The sequence below is a fragment of the Ambystoma mexicanum genome, chromosome 2q, assembly GCF_040938575.1.
Source record: "Ambystoma mexicanum isolate Mex_15411 chromosome 2q, UKY_AmexF1_1, whole genome shotgun sequence".
NCBI lineage: Eukaryota > Metazoa > Chordata > Amphibia > Caudata > Ambystomatidae > Ambystoma > Ambystoma mexicanum.
The window spans coordinates 1,146,870,274-1,146,892,094 of NC_090924.1; the positions used below are offsets into that span (position 1 = coordinate 1,146,870,274).

The 21,821-nt window shown below is 44.2% G+C and overlaps 1 protein-coding gene across 3 annotated transcripts in view; it reads left to right on the forward strand.

Moving 5' to 3' along the window:
• Nucleotides 1–21,821, forward strand: part of COL28A1 (collagen type XXVIII alpha 1 chain) — a 1,696,952-nt gene that overhangs the window by 486,107 nt on the left and 1,189,024 nt on the right. For all 3 annotated transcript variants that reach the window (XM_069648530.1, XM_069648529.1, XM_069648528.1), the window contains exons 14-15: nt 1,443–1,511; nt 6,024–6,092. In XM_069648530.1, the coding sequence (XP_069504631.1) occupies nt 1,443–1,511; nt 6,024–6,092 (138 nt within the window). The remainder of the gene's footprint in view (nt 1–1,442; nt 1,512–6,023; nt 6,093–21,821) is intronic.

Sequence of the window (21,821 nt, forward strand, 5' to 3'; positions counted from 1 at the left end):
TCCCAGACACTGGGAATGTGTTTAGAACTAGGACTGCAGCCCAACTCATCGAGGACGGTTATGGTGTTCCCTAAGGTTGGCACCTGTGACCACGTGTGTGAAGATGGTAGTATACTCATTAGTTCAGCTCCGCCTCTCAAGGAAGGGACAAGATGAGGCGATAAATCAGAAATTTGAGAGAAATATAAAGGGAGTTTTATATCAATGTCAGTTTTCATAGTGAGAAGGTGTTCCCCCAATGAGGGTGTTCCATTGAAGCCGTTGGAGTGATCACATGCGGAGGCATTTGAGATGATACATACACACGTGGTCCTTAGAGCAAGAGCTATAACAGGAGCCTGGGCGCGTACACCACAGATAGAAGGAATATATCTGCTGTGCCCATGTGCAATACAAGCTGTTGCCCAATTCATGTTTATTCGTCGGATCCTGGTGGCTCAAAGAATAGTATAGTTAAAGCCTATTTTATTTCACAACGTCCCGATCTGTCAAAGCAGGACTTGGTGTATATTGTACCACACATTTAATTTTTTTACGCAATGCAGAGATATTTTAGACACATTTAGTGTCATGTAAAAATTACACTTATTTTATTGGTGGTATATTCTAGATGATTTTATGTCAACCTTTTAAAATTAAAATGTACAGAGGTAAACAGCTACACAACTTCCCGTTTTGGATAAAGGAATAAAACAGCAGTTCAGTAAATTCTTTTTAATAGGCGATGTATTCATGCAATTCTTAATCTGAAACAATACATGACACCATATATTTAAGCAATAAGCTTGAGATAGATTGGCATTGCCATGTTCGTTCGGGCCAGACCCTGTAATGCCCGCTAATTGAGGGGTTTATTGCTATTAGCACCCTGGCATACTTTCCGGCAAGGCAATAGTTTTGCTGTTTCTCAACTTTGAAAAACTACAAAACAAGGTGGCCGCCATGGACAAGAAGAAGGGAACTACATGTAGTCCCTTCTCCCATTCCTTCATGGCCTTTGATGCTGAGGGGAAGGGCAGGACAGTAGGCAAAAAGAAATTGCTGTACTTGCAGGTAAGTGAGGGGTTGGTGCAGGTATGGGGTGAGGGTTTGTGGGGTGTAAGAGAGTGGGCCTTTGCCGGGTGGCAAGATGGCGGCCTCTGGCTGCTCAGGGACTGGAAGCACAGGCAATACCATAACGTAAAAGTCCTTTCTCAAGCTCCCTGCTTGGCTGGGAGGCACCATGACATCCCATCCTGTGTGATAATTGATATCCACCACAATACCATATTATTATTTGAAAAACACTGCACACTTTATAATAATTAAACAGCGTCAATGTTTTGCTTAAGTTGGCATAGCAGCACTGTATGCTTATATGAATGTTTTACTCTTGCAAATGTATAACCCTTCTCTTGATCATTTACTGTTTATATGATCTAATTCTTTAAAATTCTATTTAGGGGCTTACAGGTCCTGATGGTTTACAAGGTGAAAGAGGCCCCCCAGGGGAAGGAATTCAAGGACAAAAGGTAAAGTTCTCCCTCCCACACATATTGCATTTTTGTAAGGCTGAGCAGTGATACACTTGCCACATGAAGTAAGTGGTTGAGCGCTTCTTTATTAGTTAGTTCTTTAGAGAAAGGATTGAGCTAAGACCTATACGATCTAGGGTTCAGAATGCAAGCTACGCTGTTGTTTCTAAAGTAAACAGTGTCAGGAATGTCTTAACACCAAGTGGAGGCTTTTCCAAATGTCCAACACCTTCAGCATCAATGTCCACATCATAACACTCTTAATCTATACTTACAAGTGTTTGCCTCGCCTCGCCTTGGGACACGGCTCTGTAAATAAAGTTCAAACAATGTCGCCAATAGAACGTTGGAAACCTAACCACAAGTATTTCAGTCTCCTGGCTACCCTAAGTCTACAACACAAATGTTACAAAGTTCGGCCAACAAAAATGTTCACAACATCTTAACCTTAAATGTCCAGCCCTAGGCTTATAAAGCAAAACAATAAAACAGCTAGCTTCTCCCTAGAAGGCTCCAGGATCTACTCACAGTCTTGACTCTCCCAGTTGTTTCGCTTTTACCAGCTCTTTGAAGACCACTTTCCGCTATCAGGCTACTTGTACCAGAGTGCTTCTCTTAGGCTCTCTCTCAGCCTTCACTTGCTTGATCAACCTGTCATAACGTTTCTTGTGCACTTCAGACTTCAGGTCTCACTCGACCTTGGGTTTCTACATCTTCCCACAGCAGACGTTGCTTTCAAAACAGGCCTCTCCCAGGGCTTTGTTTGCTTTAGATTTCACAGATCTTTCTCCCCTCTTCACTCAGGGTCCTTTTCAGGCAGACTACATTCTGTCATCCTTCTGCCATGGGTCTGTCTGGTCAAGAAAGCGCTTTCCTTCAGGCTTCTTTCTCAGGGGACAGGACCAACTAGTAGGTCCAGCATTCTCCAGCAATATCGCTTTGTATGGAAATCGGCTCTGAGTTAGCTCTCGCCTGAGTAGATGTAGCAGGCTGGCCAAGGCTTCCCCTAGTTTCCCCTGGGTACCGTGGCCCTGTGTATCCATGGGCTATTCAAGGTGTCAGCTGCCACCTCATGAATTCCGTCTCCACTGTCTCCTTCAACTGTATCACTACTGCCTCCACTTCTCCCTTTCTTCCCCATCAGAGTGCTCCTGGGGAATTAGCACTTCTGTGGCTCATGCGATTGGCTGTGCTAATGAGATTCGATTACATCAAGTGTAACTGGTTCTTTGCAAGCACTGCCTCCAACAAATATTTGAATCTCTGTCCATGGCCTGCCATAATTGCAAGCTTTCTCTCACCTGTTCTTCCCACATCTGGAAGGGCAGCTGGCAGCATTGCCGTCATCCTGGAATCGCTCTGCTTCAAGCAGAGACTTATGCAGTTTTCCACACGCACTGGAGGGTGATCTGGGGCATCCAGCTACTGCTGCTGCACCTGACCGTGAAGACCATGGCCATCCGACCACTGCCCATCCTTGCTGCTTGTGTTGAGCAACTTCATGTCATGCCTTTGCCACTCCCATACTGCATGACCTCCTCCCATCGCTTCTCCCTGGACTTTCTCTAAAAAGTACAGGTCAGTGTTCTATGAATTCATGCACCATTTGGCAATGTTCATCGCCTCCGTAGGCTCTGCCCTCAGAATTTCTATTAGTTGTTTTTTCGACCTGTAGAGCCATGGACCATGTCAGCTGACTGTCGCCATGGCAGGCAGATCCCGGCCGTGATATTCTGCCACAGGGATGTAGGACAGTTTACCACACACTATATGACACGTTTGGACTTCATATGCCGACCTATTCATATCGTAGTCTCGGATTTGCTTCCATATTTTCTAGTTCTTTCTCCATTTGCCATCATTTATCCAGGTACAGCTACCATGTGGCAAGTTCTGCAATTAGCTGCCTAGGGACTTACACCATACATTAAGTCCTGGTACCTCTGGGCTAAGTGCGCTTAACAAATGTCAAAATAAATAAATAAATAAATATGCTAGGTGCTAGCACCATATGGCAGGTATTTGTATCATATATATATATTTTTTTTATTGTGGATTGTATAAGATCAAAGACAAATGTTTATAAAAGTTATAAACCAGATAGCTAAAAAAATACTCAGAATCTTCACATCCACTTTAAAACAGTGCTAACCGTTAAGCAGCACTTGGCATTAAACAATACTAATAGTTGGATAACGATAACGATCTCTTACTGTCGCCAGATTTTCATTTATTTCACAAAAGAAGGAAAACGAAAAAAAAGAGCCTCATTGTACATTCAAATCTAACGCCTTAAAACACCAAACCTATCATATTCATGAATTTCAGAGCAGCGATTGTAAGTGGAACCTCATACCTGCTCGATATTCTCTCCCAAAAATCATCACTCTCTAGGGAGCGCCTGGAATCTGCCAAATAAGAGGGCTGGAGTAGCAGTCAGGGTGGGACAAAACATAAACAGATGTTTTCTAGTTTGCACAGCTGCTTCAATCATGCATAGAGCACACGAATTACTCGTGTTATCGTCAGATGCTCTAGCATTCCTAATTTCCCCTGTTATTAATAGATTTAATCTGAACCGAAGAAATTGCTGCCTCCAATGAGGATATGGGCATTTCTGCAAATCGGGAAGTATCACTCCCAGCGGCTTATCACATTTTGAGAGGCTATTATACAGTCTTAAGCTTCGCAATGTTTTAATTGTGCTAATCCAATCCTCTCTAAATAGTATTTGTTTAGCCAACCGAGTGTTATCTCTCAGAGTTTCTTCAGACAGACACACATTACGTAAGATAGATTTTGCAGAAGGTTTCATGCTAATAGGACCAGGCTTACTCGCGAGCAAGCCAATGTTCATATCCTCTATTATGGAATTTGCAGGGGGTACCAAAATATTTCTAAAAAAAAGATACACGTTTCCAATTATACCATGCACCCAATGACATTAGCCCCAACTCCAATCTGAGACACAAAGGACCTTTCCATATTATACTTTCCATTGTTTCCCAGTTCACCTTTCTCAATAAGTGGCTTGTTTCAACTGCATATAACAGGCTGGAACGACTTTAAGTCTGTAATATTCTATCAACGGAATAACTGAGAACCTACAGTGTTTATTATTGAGTCCCTTCATTTGCGCAGCATACTGCATGGCTTTGGTCTTTAAATTAGTCAATACATGGGCCATATTCCGGGATGGCAGTGTCTCACACCCGAGGTATGTGACACAATTAAATGGCTTAACCTAACCTCACCTCCGATTTTGCAGTGGTCCATGTATAATTATATGTTTTTGGTAAATTGTACAATATTAGTTTTCCCGAGATTAATGACTAGTTGGTTTTCTTGTGCATATTTACCCATTAACAACGTCTGAAGGCCACGCTGTGTATGGTGGACAGGCATAACAGCATCGGCGTAGGCAAGCCAATAGCTCTTTCAATTGCTGACTTTGGGTGGGACAAACGAAAATGGCAGTACAAAGTTGCCTAGGTCTGAAATATCCAGATTGAAGAGGCAGGGAGCCAAACACATCCCTGCCTGAGTCCCCTACAGGGCTCCAATTCCTTAGGTAGGTGACCCTGCCTGTTCAATCGCACCTGAAGAGTGGTGTCTTCAGTAAGCTAATCAGGATTGCCAGCCGAGGCTGCGGGAGCTTTCAAGATCCATCGTATGCCCAGGTATTCAAAGAATGTGCTGCATATTGCCAACAGGGGCCCGGAAGGACCTTTTGAAGGCATGCATGGAAGATAATTTCCGTATCCCATGTCCCTCTCCCACACAGTTCCAGCTGCTAGCTCCCAGCTTCCTGCTGCATTGCCAGTGAGTCTGGTCACTGCTCTATGCTGCACTGAAGGAGGAGCAGTGTGCTTCATTACCCACCTTTCAGTAGCAGTGTGAAATCCCTGGCAGTGAAAGGAGAGAACAGTGACCCTACACTCACTCGGCCTGCATGGCTTATCTGCCCTGCCCACATATACTCTCTACCAAAGATTTTTCTTATACAGGTGACAAAAGCCACCTATTTGAGAAAAAAACTAAAAATGGATAGGATGCCTGTGAGCCATTGTCCCCAGGAAGGCCTGGTTATGGCCGTATTTTGCACGTTAACCTGACACTATCTCTGGTAGTCGTCTTTGCTGTTATTTGTGTGCTGATTTGCTTATTAATTTAAAATGTAAAGTGCAAACTCACCATATGCACATTTATGCTCTTGTTTGCTTTGAATTATTGTTCTTCCCCTGCTTTGACCTAAAGAGAACCTGCTCTTTTTCATTATAAATGTTTTAATGACTCATGCATCGATCTATGTGTAACATTTGTTTTTTAGGTGTTTGGACCTCAAACCTTTGCCCTTTGCTCTCTCTGTTGTTAGTTATAGATAATGTCCCATGTCCTCCATTGCTTTTCTATGACCAATGAAACAAACACATCCACATGCAGATATCATTGGCACTGCATGCCTGATTTAAAGTACTCCAACAAACGCATCATATCCCTCTTTTTCAGGGTGAAAAGGGATCCGAAGGGCCTTCAGGTCCTGTTGGATCACCGGGCCCGTCAGTGAAAGGAGATAAGGTACTGCGTAAACACTTATTGGACAATCCTCAAATAAAGCAATAGTATTTTTTGAGATTGAAAATGTGGTTCTGATAATTTTGTCCTTTTTGTCTGCATGAAGGTGTATGGAAGTGGGTACAAAGTAATCATTGTTAATGTTTATGTATAAAAGGTTCAACTGGTCACATCGCTTGTCAAACAGATATTGCCACGTGGTCTCTTTTCGTCATCACAATCTTCAATACATGAGAACATCCCCTTTTGCAGACAAGCACCCCGCTTCCTTAAATTATGAAACCCTTTGTATCGCCTCCTCCTTCCTTAGGGGGAGGCTAATCAGTGTGCTACCATCCTGTTTTGTACTATCAAGTGACACAGGCAGCGCCAGAATCAACCTGCCTTAGGTAATTAGGGTTATGCATTTCCTTTCTTTCAGATTTTGTTTAGCATTATAGAACACAAGGCTGAGTCATTATCTGACCCAGCCTCCAGAAATCAATCTCCTAGACGCTCTGCTGGGCAGGCTTTGTTCAACTAACATTGACAAAACCCTTTTTTTTTACTTGTGTAAAGATATTATTAAAGGTATTTGCCAGCATTGCTTTAAAATGCCCAGGTATTCACACAATTTTGCATCTGTTACCATATTATGGACAGGTAGTACCATTATGGCAGTGCCTGGCAAGTGCCTTTCCTATACCTACACAAAAGTAAAAACCGTTGGCTTTGTCAGTGCCTTTTTTCTTGCAAGTGTCCTTCATTTCCTGTAAGTACGAGATGTTCTATAGCGTGAAGATCTCTGGCGATGAACCGAGTGCTGTGCAGTAAAGGGCAATAGTCCGGAGGAGTCTGGGTCAGGACGGCAGGGAAGGGTGCCATGGTGAGGCCCCTGATCTGTGGCTAACGATATGTTCTTTAAAGAGTAGACTCTTGAAATACTTCTTGAGGTCCATGTGGGTGGGAGCCTTTAAAGACATATCAATTCTTTCTAGCACTATAAACTCTCGGCCGAGGGGTATTCATTTCCGGCATTCAATAACAAAAAGCACGAATCTTGTGACCTGTTGCGATGAAGGTTTCCGCAGCCATTAAGGTCACGTGAGCTCTGTTCTTTGATTGTGCAGCACTGGGGCCCTAAATGAAAGTGTGTGCAAAAATGCAAAACAGTTACAATTAAGCCCCATGTCATAGTGTGGCTGATGTACCTTCAGCGATTTGGAGGAATGGCTCGTATAAATTAATAGTAGTTTAATTGTGCTCCTATATTGCGCTTCGTGCTAGACTGTTTGCGCTTCTGAGCGCTGTGCTGTTATTACTCCATTTGGAATGGTCCTTGCTTGCAAGATTGTGTGCTTATGGCTGGATTAGAAACAGGTTGCATAAAGTATTCCTTCCTTACTTTGTTTTCTTGCCATTGACTTCAGCTAATGGCCTCAAGTGCCAGCGTGGCGAAGTAGGTGATAGATCATTCGCTCCTTTGCAAATCGTTGGACAAAACTGCCTTGCAGAAGCAGATTGCTAGGTGTTGTGAGGGAACCTGTTACGTACGTGCCCTTTAAGGGACACATGGTCAGTGGAGGAAGAGGGGGAGTGATGAGAGGAAGGGGTCAGAAAAGGAATAAAGATTGAGAAAGTGAAAGGCGCCCGTCTCTGTGTTCTTTCTTCCTCCATATATATATATATATATATATACAGACTGCACAAAACTAAGCATTCTTCCTCAAACGTGTTTAAACAAGTCAAAGACATGGGCTCGAATCTGAAAATCACCAAAAAGTGTGAAAGTGTGATATGTGCCAGAAATGTGCAATAAATGAGATGTACCTGATCAACTGACGTGTATTTTCAAAGAAGGTGCACAAATAGAGCACACAACATGTGAAGAGTGGGCAGAAAGCAAGCAGATCAAACGATTTAACCATACAAGTGGGGAATGCCCACCCAAAAGATTGCAAAATGCACCAAAATGCAAATCACAAAACCTGAGCAAACGAATGCCCTTCAAGACTTGCTCCAATCACTTGGTGGAGCAAATGCCCTGAAAAAGAGTGCAACTGGTTTGCCCAGCAGAACAACTGACCATAGTCACTCTAATCATACCACACACCATAGTTTATAAGGTCACCCCATAGAAGCATGAAAACTTCTGAAAAATGGCCCATTCACTTGGCTTGATGCTGCTGCGACAACTGATGAGGAGGAGGATAAAGAGGGAAAGGATATATGGGAGAAGGGTTTCCCTATTTCAACTACCAGATGAAGAGGTCACCCAAAGGTACAGGTTCTCAACACATGGTATATTGGAGATGGTAAGAGTGTAGGAGTGCGGGGGTTGGGAGAGGGGCTAACATCACTTATAATGCAAGGACATGCCTTACTTCCAATAGTCAAGCTATTTGCTGCTTTGCATTATTCTGCCTCAGGGGACCAGGGGTTGCCCAGTCCACACTGTCAAGGACATTACACCAGGTCCTTACCATTATCCTTTTCTCTTCCAGACACACACATGCATGCCCCAGGATGCCCAAACAAGGGCAGCCATGGCAGGAACATTTTATGACATTGCCAGCTTTGTGGCACTCTCACTGCCAGAACACACACACACACAACACCTATAGTGGAACAGATCACCCAGATGGTGTGTGACGCTTCCAACATCATCCTGAATGTCAATGCCAACTTCTCTGGTTCAGCACATGACAACTAAATACACTGACACTCTGTCATTATATAGCAATTTGAAGCTGGAGATTATTGGGATAGATGGTTGCTTGCTAAATTGTGATATATAGCCTTCCACACACATTTCCATGAAATATGATAGGGCACATCCCACGAATCTACCCTGAGCTGACAGTGGCTACGCCCAGAGGACACATCTACGAACGCCCTGCATGAACCCAGTGTCTAGATGGCAGCAAAGGTACAACGCAGCACACCTATGTCCCATAGTATGCAATAGAGCATACTTCTGGCGTGCTCAAGTCATGCTTCATGTGCCTCGGCCACTCAGGTGGTGGGGGGCGCTGCCGCGTGGCCATCTGCCTGTCTGCAAAACAGTGGTAGTGTGTGCTGTGCTACAGAATATAGCACTTATAGAGATGTGTCCAGAGCTGCGGCCTATGCCACCTGTTCTGCACAATGCAGGGGATGAGCTTGTTGCTAGATATTGCTCCCGAGCCTGCTCACGTGGTGTATGGGCCCTGGGTCACTGATACCTCTGCATTCATGACGAAGGATAGTTATGGCAATGGACAGCGACAGTCACCGACATGCACAGGACCTGGTGGACAATACATGAATGTATGATGGTTATGAAGAATCGCTTTCCTCTCTAACACTCTGACACAGTGAACTGGAACGGGCATTTGAAATGGACAGCACCATCCAACCCAACACAGGGCTAGCACAGTACCCCAAACACGAACACAGTGCCGCCCATAACACATATATGAAATGATTAGTTATTCAACAACCCCTTATGCTGTTTAGGCAAGTGCATCATCAAAGGAATAGGGACAATGCCTACAGCTAACACTGGGGTGGAGAGCTCCACTACCATATCTGTAACTAACGGGAAATGTAAAGAAACTCAAAACACTTTTTCATATGTTATGTTAAATGTTATGTTACATTTTTTCCACCCACCAAAAAAAGGGGGTTGCAGCGCAACCAACACCAAAAAATGCCACATGACATTAAAGCAGAAACCCATGATCAGGAACCATGACGAATGAACTAAAACAGTAAGGTTTCTAGGGCCTTCCGGAAGTGCAGATGCACAGATAGCATGCGCAGAGAAACAGGAAGAGCACTCCAAAGAGTAACCGCTCGAACAGAGAAGGAGCAGCCACCAATTCTGGCACAATGAAACTTGGGTACAGCCAGAAGAAAGCGGTTTGCAGATCGAAGTGCTCGACGAGGAACATGCCACAGAAATGCATGCTGCAAGTACTTAGGGCCAATCCCATAAAATGCCCTATGTACCAGGCACAAGGACTTAAAATGAATGCGTCTGGCCACCAGCAGCCAATGAAGGCATCTCAGAACAGGGGAAATATGTTCCCGGAAATGTGTGCCGTTTGCGAGGCAGGCGGCCGAGTTCTGGAGAACCTGCAGACGGTGTAACAGGTAATCAGGCTGAGCCAGATAGAGAGAGTTGCAGTAATCATCTTACTCAGAACTAGAGGCGAGACCACTGGTGCACGCAAATGGAGAGGAATACATTGAAAAACCTTCCTGAGGATTTTTAGCTTAATGTGGCCCGCTTGGCAAACTGCACCAACCTGAGAGGCCATAGTTCGAAGAGACGGAAAGCTTAAATTAACAATTTTCAGGTTTAGACGGGTAAAGTCCCCTGACCATACAGGACTTCAGAAGAACATACAGTAGAACAAGGCCGGTGTTGCCGACAGGTAGACCCGAGTGCACTCCAGTGGGACTAATCCTTGAACAACGTATAAGTGTAGTGCCTCACAGTAAGATATGAAAAGAATGGTCACTCATTCCATAAGTGACTGACTCAATTTATAATAGTAAACGTAGGAAAAACTTTATTACATAGAAAACAACATATTAATTGAATATAAAACAACTTAATCAGTATGTTTTCAAATTCCACACACGTCATTAATTAAAGATGGAACATGAATTTGCAGACAAAAGCAAACATATTACATTTGATTTGTGTTGTACAAACAATTTAAAGTCAAAAGGAGTCTTTCAACGAAAAATGCATGCTTCATTCAGCAGACAAACAATAATAGTCCATTTAAGGCAAATATGTTCAAAACAAGTTCGGCCTCATCACAAGTTGGGCGCTAACCCTGGCGGTATTACCTCTGGATCTATTAGCCCTACCGCCAAACCTGCCGGCGCTATTAGCACCGGATCACGTGTTTGGTGGAACGGTTAGTCCCCATTCCCCATTGGGCCCAATGGGGAATGTTTGGCGCTCTTACCGCCGGCGGTAATATCACCAAAAATCAGCAGAATTGCAGCAGATTTGCCCCCAGCTTGTAGCTGTAGCTGGGGGCAAATCCTCCAAGCCCGTGATGTGGCGTACCCTTAAATGCGGCAGTAATAGCATTACCGCCGCATATAAGGGTTACGGCCACACTCGTGATGACCCTGTCCAATTGTGAATGATGTAGAATGCTGACACTACAAAATTGCTGATGCATTTCAGATCACAAATCCTTTTTCGAGGCTGTTAAACTGCTAATTTCTCAAATTCATATGCATCTGAAGTCCAAAAGATATATAAATCATCAGTCAATAGTCACATCACTCACAAACAGCTGCAACAACCAAGTATGTATTTGTCTTACCTTCTGACATCATAATAGTAGCAACTGTTCGCAATAGACACAGATTGTGTGTAGGTGCATTATAAATACCCAACATATAAAAAAAAAAAGAAAAAATAATTAAACCTGAGCCACGTGCAACAGAATGGGGAACTCCAAAACAAAATGTTCTAAAACCAATGCCTATCACTTGTGGGCATGTCACTTGCTCCGTCTGTCGGTTTGGCCTATCATGGGCGGCTGCTCTCCACCAGCTGGCTCAGCTGATGGCAAACTGAGAGGTGTAGAAGAACCTGTGGGGGTCAAGTCTATTGCATGTGTGGCCGGACTGGAGCCAGTCACCATCGCTGCAGCACACCCTTCACGGGCAGTGGCAATGGAGTTGTGTGAGTACAGGGGCATATGAAAGCAGCCCCCGGCAAAAGCCTGCGTAAAATCTGTACGCAGGCCTAAACTATTGACTTTACCAATCATTGTTTTTAACAGGACTTTAGTGCAGGGACAAGTCACTGCTTATGAATGAAGTGTTTGAAGGGGTTTACCATCAATTGTCAGAAGAAATAAAGTGAATGCCAAAAGACCGGATTTTTTTTCTCCCCCTTTGACTGCATATATATATGTGGGGGTAGTCTTCTCTTACTCCCTTTACCCCTCAACATTTTTTATTAACATTTCCCTTCCCCCAGATATATATATGATCAAATTGGGCATCCCAAATTCAGTCTTTTGGGATTCGTCTTTTCTTCCTCAATCTTTTTGGGTATTGCCGGTTGAAGGCACACTTGGCTAAAATATTTCTATTAGACCAGCAGCACATTTTGAACTACAGTTAAGCCATTAACTCTTTGAAGACTGCATTGAAATAATACTGCTTGATAAAGCTAACTCAAAAAGATCCCTGCAGGATATGTTTTTGGGGGTAGGGGCTGGTAGTGGATGGAAATAACTATAGGAAGTATCATGGCCAAGGGCAATCACTGGGTGGGCAAATAAACAAACAACACCCACAAATGATGTTTCCCTCTGCACATCCCATCTCCATCCTGGCTCTGCTCTACTGCAAAAGTTATGGCTTGTAGGGTCACCTAATAGCCACAACTAAAAATGACTTCCCTCTAGCTTGTGATGATACAGAAGCAGGATGGACCTGGATTCTATGCAGTACATTCATGAAGCAGAACATATATTTTTTTTAAAGGGTCTGAGTGAACATCCGTACTGTTTAGCTGGGCACCACACATATGATGCATGGGCCTCATTATGAGTTTATGAGTTAGGTGCTATTCCCACTAGAAATACACTTTGTGTAATTACCAGTGGCACTGGTCCATTGGGGCACCAGGGTCAGTGCCCGGCCAGCCAGATCAGCAACTGCAGAATTAGTTGCATCCTGCAGGCAAAACAGCATAGTGAAAATTGGCATAATGCATTAACTATGCATGTGTGGGGTTGAGAGGAGCTATTTGCTGAGTAACCCCCCACATATGCACAGTTCAGATTTGCAGGTGGGCAGAATCACTCTTTAATTAATTAATTATTCTTTTATGACATGCCTAATACCAGAGACCAGTCTTTAAGCGCAGGACTAGGATTCAAATCTATGTTGCTCTGCGCTGTCTTGCTTTCAAGACAAACGCATTGCCCCTGATCTGTCCCCTCCACCCCCCCCCGACTCCTTAATGAAGCACATGCTGTTGGCTTACCTGCAATGCAAGGAACAGGGTTTCCAGCCCTTTCCAGTGCCATTCCAGGTCCATTTGGAGAATCAATTGATGCCAGTATTACTTCGCTCCCAGCTAGAGTACCTAAAACCATGCCAAATCTGCCTTCATTAGCAAATATCCCTTTTTCCAGGTTAAAATGTGTTATTTATGGAGCAGGACAGCAGCTCCTGCACATTTAGAGAAGGCTATGATCTGGAATAGCGGGGAGAATTCCTATGACATAAGCTGTGTTGATCTTTATGAAGCAGAGGGGTGTTCGTGAATGAACGCTACATCTATGTCCTGATGCTTCAGTAAATTAAACAATCTAGCCCATTTGCTGGGGGAACTAATACTCCTAACCATGTATGACCCATCATTTTAGATTCAGGACCCCTTCCCTTGATGAGAAACTGTGCTCCTGTCCAAATCATTCAGCAGACCATTGCCAGGAAAGTACCCACTCCTTGCTCCCCCATAAACGCCCCTTTTATCAAAGGATGTGTAGACATTGCCTGTGTTCCATCAGCGACTTACCCTGCAAGCACCCTGCCAGATAACACCCACAAAAGTAATTGCAAATCCTGCATCCCGATAACTTGTGAGATTAAATATTCGTAAACAATACTTGTATCTCTTTAATTACGGTCAGAGACTGATAAATCTATTTCTTGAACACCACACCTATTCCTCTATTTTATCAACTGGTAATTAGCACCTCGCTCATTTGTGGCCTATTAAAGCTGGTAAAGCTGGGATCCTCCCCTTTGCATCCCTCCCTCTTTTTCTTTCAACTCAGGACCAGCAAGGTTTTGTGGGTTCTTGAGACTTCTTACTGAGTGTAGACTCTGAAACGGTATCAGATTCAATACCTGGTCGTACATACCCCTCCTGCACTGATGTCAAATTGTACTGTCTAGCCTTGCTATGAAATGATAGTCCGCAGAGAACGATCCACCAATACCTAATCCCTTTTTTTATAGATGCTCTGTGATTGCCTTGACTTCTATCCCCCTCATGAGCGTGTGTGAGGAAGCATGTAAGAAGATCTGAATCTTACTTCCCTTAAACTCCATTTGTACCAGATTTCAGCTACAGAAAGGATGTTCTCTTTATTGGCGGAGGAGTAACATTTTACAAGTACATCCCTAGGTCTCCCTCTTGCAGATTATGGCTTTGGTCCAGTACGGCGCACAGTGTCAATGTTTAAGTTAATTCCAATAGTTGACTGGGAGTATCAATTAAAACAAATCGTTAACCAGGCCAGGCAAGTTAGACCCCTGTCTTCCCTCCTTTATGCATAGATTACCTCTACACAACCTGTTCTCTAGGTCTCCACATTTTTCTGTAGGCTTTGTAATTAGTTTTTGGTGGTCTGCAATCCCCTCCCGCCTTGCAATGTGGGTGTTTTCGTTAACATCTAGTATCTGTCCCAATGATTTATATTCTTGCTGTGCTTCATAGAAGCTTTCCTGCATTTCCCATGTAAGGGACATGCAATCATGCCTTAACCTGTTTCTTAGCTGCTCCCCTAAGCATTCTGCCAGATCTTCTTTCATGAACCCCACTTGCGTACCATCCATGGATCTGCCACCATTGACCTCAGTAGCTGCGCTCCCTTCAACTCCTTTACTGCTCTTGATATTTCTAGGTTTTTTGGGGGGATTATGAGTGGGCCCCAACATTTCCAGAAAATTGTCTACAGAACATGAATAACTCTCTCGGTCCGCCGTTTCATGATTCACTTGACATGGGGAGGACCATTGGTCTTTCTTCAGTGGAAGCCTCAGTTTGTCTTAATTATATTGTTAATCGGGTTTGTACCTCCAATGGAGAGGCTGGATCAATCTAGCGACAGTGATGATATCAGCTCCTCCCCAGCAGCACGTCAGCTTAGGCCATTTTAGTCACAGGCAATGACAGACCTGCATGCCAGGTGAGCCAGCTGAGACACTGTTACCCCAATCCTACCAGGTGTCCTTTAAGGTTAATCCCCCAGGTTCTGCTCCAGTGGCTTAGCCTAGCCGCCTCTCTTTTGAGTCAGCCCGCCGATCAAAGATCAGGTTCTGGGGTCTGCATGTGGCTCCTGTCACTGGCGCAGTCTCCAAAGTATTGAGCTCTGGGACTCCCCCTGTCCTCGCCCCCCAACCTAAGACTGACTGCATTAATGGCACACCTGCCCATCGGGCACTGTCTCCATGCCTCAGCTGATCGAACAATGAAGTAATGGAGTCATTGTCCTGCCTCCCTGAGTCTGCCCCGTCTCCTTATTCCCAGCACTTCAGATGCATATTGAATGATGTCCAGGCTTGTCCCTCCAGCACCTCTCCACAGGCCACTACCACCGCTGAAGTTCTGCACACTCCCTAAGGGCAGTTTCGGTCCCACTGCCAATCACGCAACCCGCGCCTCAGCTCCAAATATGTCAATTCCCTTAGGTACAGCAAGTTCCCAGGGTCTATGTTAAAGCTCCAAATACCTGGCCGGGCATGAGCTGTGCAGGAGAGCAGGCACTAGTCTGCCATCTGTTCAAGTGGAGCCAGTTTCCTAAATACCTCTTCAAGTCTTTGCTTTAATAGCTGTATGCCTTTATGGGGGCGATCAAATGTTAATGCATCTGGCAGCAAGTTGATCTGATAGTAGAACAAATGCCTCAAAGGATATGCTGGCCCATTTTGTTTACTCAGTGTTTCCTAGGATTGTCTTCTACGCCCTATAGAGCTACCTATGTGTGGGCCGTGGCAAACTATCAGGTTCCTCTGCCTCTATGTACATTAGATTTAAATTAACAGTTAGGATGTCTTTATACAAGTTAAAAGCTAGTCCATCCTCAATTCTTGCTAAATAAAAATACAAATGCATATTAGTTCTATGTTGTTTTAATGAAGTAAATTACTTTGTGGTAATTAACTTCGTTGAAACTACTTCACATTTTTTGTTTCAATTGTATAATGGGGATTTTCCCTCGCTCCCCCATTTTCCCCCTTCATTAACACCTCTACCCGAACTCCTCCCATACCCCGTTTACCCTCTAATCGTTAATTACATCTAAAGATTTACTTCCCCACAAAGTAATTCAAAGTAATTTAATCAAAGAAAATTACCTTAGAAGTAATTAACTGCATTAAAACGACTACGTACGGCCATATTTACTATGATTAAACTCAACTCAAATCTCAATAATCTTTGGATCTCTTCCTGTCCCAGCAATGAATCTATCCTCTCTGAATTTACATGGCTTCATAGTACTTATAGAATGAACCGTCACGTTAATTTCTCTTTTGTTCTATTCCATTCACTATCTGCAAACCTGTGTATAAGGGTTCTGTCTCTGCTCACAACCCATGTTAGACTTCTGTCAGGTTTGCCCCTCCACCCCCGTATGCTGCCAGCAGCATCATTCGGTTGTATGCGTTTTTTCAATGTATCACTATGTTTAGCTATAGATTTTGCTGGCTGTCTGCTATCGGGTGGTCTATCATCCAATGACTTGAGGCAGCCCTCTTCCCCGGCTTCACTAGTACTTGCGAAGCATCCCACATGGGTGCAACATGCCGATATATGTCTTTTATTCCCCGTGCATTATTTCCCCCGTGACTAAATGCGAGCACATAATGGTCCCCATCTACAAAGTCGACATAAAATGGAAAGCTCATTAAATAAGCTTTGGAGAAGTCGATCGGTTTGGCTTGGTACATGTACCGTTATTTTTTTTTCAAAACCCCAGTAGGACAAATAAGGCTTCCCCTCTACATTTAGAAAGCTAGACCTCTGGGCTAGGCTATTGCATAGTGCTGTAGATGTGCACTAAACAGAATTCCCGATGCTTCCACTTCATATTGTCTGCCTCATCGGCATGCTCTCGGTTTGCTCTGCTGCTGTATCTGTGTTTTCATTTCTTTGACCAGAATCTGTCGTGCGGGCTCCAGAAATCAGCTACATAGGCGGGTCTCATTCACCTACTCTCGAATCCTTGTTGCTTGGATTAGAGATTGTGGCTGCCTTCCTGTAAATCATGTTATGCTTCACAGAGGATGTAGTACATAATGTTGAGCGGATGGAGAGCAATGCCAGTATAAGTATGGCCAATACCTCTTCCAGGGTCTTTAGGTTGGTAGGAATAGCCGGGCCCCATTTGCAGAATAGGTTGTTGGCAATGGTGAGTGAAGTTGAAGAATCCCAACACACAAAAAAAGCCTCTCTCACAATTGTGTGTGTTATGTTTTATAACCAAGCATAAGAGTTCAGAATATACTGTGTCCCCAAGATCATACTGTTGCCCTGCAGTAACAAATCCACCTTCCAGTGCAGATTGCTTCCTGGAACTTTCTGTTCTAAAAATCATTAACTGAGGCTTACAGTTTTCTTATCTAACTCAACTATTACTATATTTAATTATTCATAATTATAGGAGTTTTTATGACCTGAAGTTGCACATACATTGTAGTTTAACTTAATCATTGCCATGTTCCATGTCATCGTTGCATCAAAAGTACTGTCTGGGTTTGTTGAAGAATTATTTTCATGTAGACATTTGGTTTGTGTCCCCTAAAGCCACATTGAATCACTGTTGTTTTTTTGCGGTGCAGTTGTGCACTCTCCCTACCTGTAGAGAATGAAGGCGTGTGAACCGGTTTTAGCTCCTGGATTTGCCTTGTTTGCTCTTCAATAACATCAATCAAACATACGTGGGACATGCTTTATTGTAAAACCCCAGTGGCGTGATGTGCCATGCATCGTGCTCTGAACGGCACACTCATTACGCTATCTTGCAAAAACATACACCTGCACGTTTTGAGCAGTTTTGGAAGCCATGGATCTATATGGGCCCAACCGAAATCTGTCAACCTCCACCTGAGCACTCAAATGTGTGATAGCTGGACAAATTAAGTTGTTCTTAGATGCAACATTCCGCAAGCCTCTGCCTCCCAACTTGGACAGTAGCCCTGACTTCTTTACCCTTAGCTAATGGTCCAGCTTGGAGTGGGTGGATGAGAAGTTTGCTCTGTTTTTTTGGAACTGGGATACGTTTTCAGCTGTTTTGGAGGCACAAAAAAAGACAGCTCAAAACCTAAAACAATTCTGAAATAACTCCTGAGCACTAACAATAGTTTATCCAAAACAAGGTCGTTGCTCTTGGAGGCAGCGTACTACAACCCCACCCCACATCAAATTGCACAACATGCCTGACTTCTATGAAATGACTGATCCTATGACAGATGCTTCACATCATGCACTCAGCAGCTTCTGCCCCCATTTCCGGGGAGAATGTGTGCTTCTGCGCCGTCCTGCAGGTCTTCCTCTTTCACTTTAGTAAATTGTTTATCTATGGATGAGGGAGCAGTGTATTTCAGTTGTTTGGTGAAATCAATATGTGAAAGTGTTGGCCTTGCGTCATGACACACCGTGCCCCCTTTCCAAACACATGCAAAGAATAACTATACATTTGGAGCATGGGCAGAAATTATAAGAATGCCCTAGGCAGGGTAAACAAAAGGAGCGCTTACAGGCCACCTCCCACAAGTCTCTCCCTGCCTTACACAGAAGCCCTGCCTTACACAACATTGCCGATACCTGAATCCAGCCTTCCCCAGGATGCATTGCCCTGCCCCTCAGCTCCTTTTCAGGGGGATGACATGTTTCTCTGAGTTGCAGGTCTCCCTCTTTAACCTTAGCAGATATTCTACCTTGTGGAGGGCGGAATGGATTGTTGCATTGCTTTTAGGCCAAAACAAATATTATTCTGTTTCAGCGATGCATCATGGAACAGCCTGATCGCTTTAAGAACATAATAAGACTAATAAATATAGAAGCAACACAAAAATCTAAATAAATCAAGGCACTGGGCTGGGTAGACAAAAATGAGCCCTTGCAGGCAATATCCTGCACTCTCGCCAATCCTATAACAGATCCTTGTTCATTATGCAGTTCTGCATGCATGCCAGTGCTGTTGGTTGGCACCACTGCCCCCATACCTTGGGCTGCAGGACCTCTGGCAGAGAGCTAGAACTCAGCCTAGCCATACCTAAAAAGTACCAAAACATAAACACCCTAAAAAGTTGACACATTACACAAGAAACGCTCAACTTGGAATTCAAAACAAGAAAAGCAAAAAAACGAAATGCTGGAAATCCCCCCCGGAACACTTGCCCTCTCAACAAAAGAAGTAGAAACGGCAGAATGTGTGCATGCCTCAATGGCACAGGGGTTTTGCAGAGTAAATGCTGTGCAAGGCATGAGGGAATGAGTGAGTGATTAGATGTGAGCTAAGAGAAAGATAGAGTGGGGGTAAAGAAAGCGAGAGAGTGATAGAGAGACAGATAGATAGAAGTAGAGAGAGACAGGATGTGCAGAGAGTGGTCGAAATGGAATAAAGATACAAGGGGAAGAGAGTTACGACATGCGATAAAGCTAATGTGCAAAATGTGAGCCTAAGAAGCTATAGAGAGAGGGGGAGGAAATACAAGGAATTGGCAAAGAGTAAGACAGCAAGGTAAAGAGGAAGGATGAGCAGAGAGATAAGTGAGAGAGGGAAGGCGAGAGAGAGACAATCTTTTGAATTCGAGCAAGAGAGTGAAAGTGTGCAGCAGTGAGAAAAAGAAGAGAGAGAGAAGGTCGAGGGAAACAGTCAGACAGAAGTAACAAGAACACAAGGAAATGAGGGTGAAAGGATGTGAATAGTATGCAAGACAGTAAAAAGAGAGAAAAGGAAGCAGGAGAGAGTAGGAGGAAAAAGAGAGCCAGAGAAAGAGAAAACGAAAAGGTGAAAAGAGAGAATATGTACAAATGATACAAGCAAAAAAGAGATGCGAGGGGAATAAAACAAGTCAGAGTGAAAAGTGAGAAAAGGGATGTGTAGAGAATGAGTGAAAGAACGGTACAGAAAGAGAACGAGAGATAAAGCGTGTGAAAAAGAGATGGACAGATGGTGATAGAGAGAAAGAGCAAGAAAGAGAGGAGGAGAGAGGGAGATGGTTCACTGTCAAACACATTTTAGAAATGTCGACCACCTGGGCTGCCTAAGAGAAGTGAAAGGTATATCAAACTGTCTTAGACCCAAAATAACAGGGCGAGAAAAAGGTCACTGTAAGGCCAGTATACCTTTAGTTTTTAATTTCAAGGTGGTGCCATTTTCTATTGCTCTGCATTTTACCACCCACCTTAAACAGTAAAAATTAAGAAGGCATCCTGTTGAGATAGGTTACCTCAGAGGCACAAGACATGCAGTATCTCTGTTTTTAATCACACCACCAATGCGTGAGTAAACCCATTAGAACTTGGGCTGGAATCCCAGCCGTGTCTTGGCCAACCAACTTGCTCAGAATATGGGTTATATTTCCTGGAATAGCACGTCAGCTTCCAAGCAAGCTGAGGACTGATGAGCTTTGCATACCGCGTGCTATTCGGCCAGGGGTGAAGCCTGCTCTTTACTGTGTCTCTGCCACTTACCAATGTTGGTAGCTTGGGGCTGTTCCTCGATGTAAAGGTGTCCCGAGGACACCAATGTAGCGTGGCTGACACGCTACGCGATCAGACAGCGCGCAAACGGCCACACACACGCACGCACGCGCGCGCAAGCAGTGACTCCTAGAAGCGTCACTGTGCTAGTAGAGGGGTCCCTGTGCGCACAACCTGGGATTCCCAGCGGAGATCCTAACTGACCAGTCTCCTGTGGATGATTGAGGTGGAGCAGCAGGCAATGCTGTGGGTGGAGAGGTTATGGAGAGGTTAGAATTATACTTCTCTAGCATGAAGGAACCTGATGACGACAATGCAAGAAAGTCGCCATGTTGTTCTAGGCAGGAGTGGGCATCCATGAAATCGTTAAGACTCTGTCCCATGTACAATTCTTATGGGGATGAAAAAAGGTGTTAGCAGATTACTTCAACTCCCCAGGAGAATGCAGATTTCAAGCACTTTCAACTCCGCAAAAGAAAGCCTGCCGTGCATGACCCCATCAATGCTTCCCTGCAAGGCTGCATCATTTCACCTCCAGGTGCACCCTTGACCAGGTCCATGCCTTGATAAGGGAACAACAGTGGAAGAAGGAAGAACGTGGCCAGGAGAGCAGCCATAGAGGAAGAGGCCCACCTAAGGCACTCAAAATGACAAAACAGTTGGACTACTGCAGAGGCAACCTACCTCATAATGGTCGGTGCTCGGAATTAGGCGTGCAGTCTAAATGCAGTAGACTCAACCATTTCTAAAAAGTGTGCCAGTCAGGAACATTTCCACCCCTTCAAGATCTGACAGACCCACCCACCAAAGTGTGAGGCAGATAGATGCAATACAGGAGATGGACTGGGTAGCACTCCGAGATACAGGTGGCTCAGTGAATTTGATGAGTAGCACACAATTTGCTCTTCTGACGCCCAGGCCCCCTTTAAGATCAATGAAAGTTTGCATCTACACTTTCGGAGAGATACCCCAATTCTGTTGCAAGGTTTGGCCAAAACGACCTTCCAACACAATGGCATCACGACATACAAAAATAGGTCATGATGGCGAGCATAGTGACCCTCCTCAGCTGCAAAACAGTGGAAGACCTGGAACTTGTGCGCTTCATATTCTGAGGGCATATGGAAGAGATGGAAGACCTTCTAGGGGTTGCATGAGGTCAGACTATACGAGGTACGACTACATTAAGTCGGGACTGTGCAACCAGTAGCACTCTAGCTCCGATGGGTAACGTTTCACTTATGACCCTATGAAAAGGAGGATCTCTGTAAGATGGA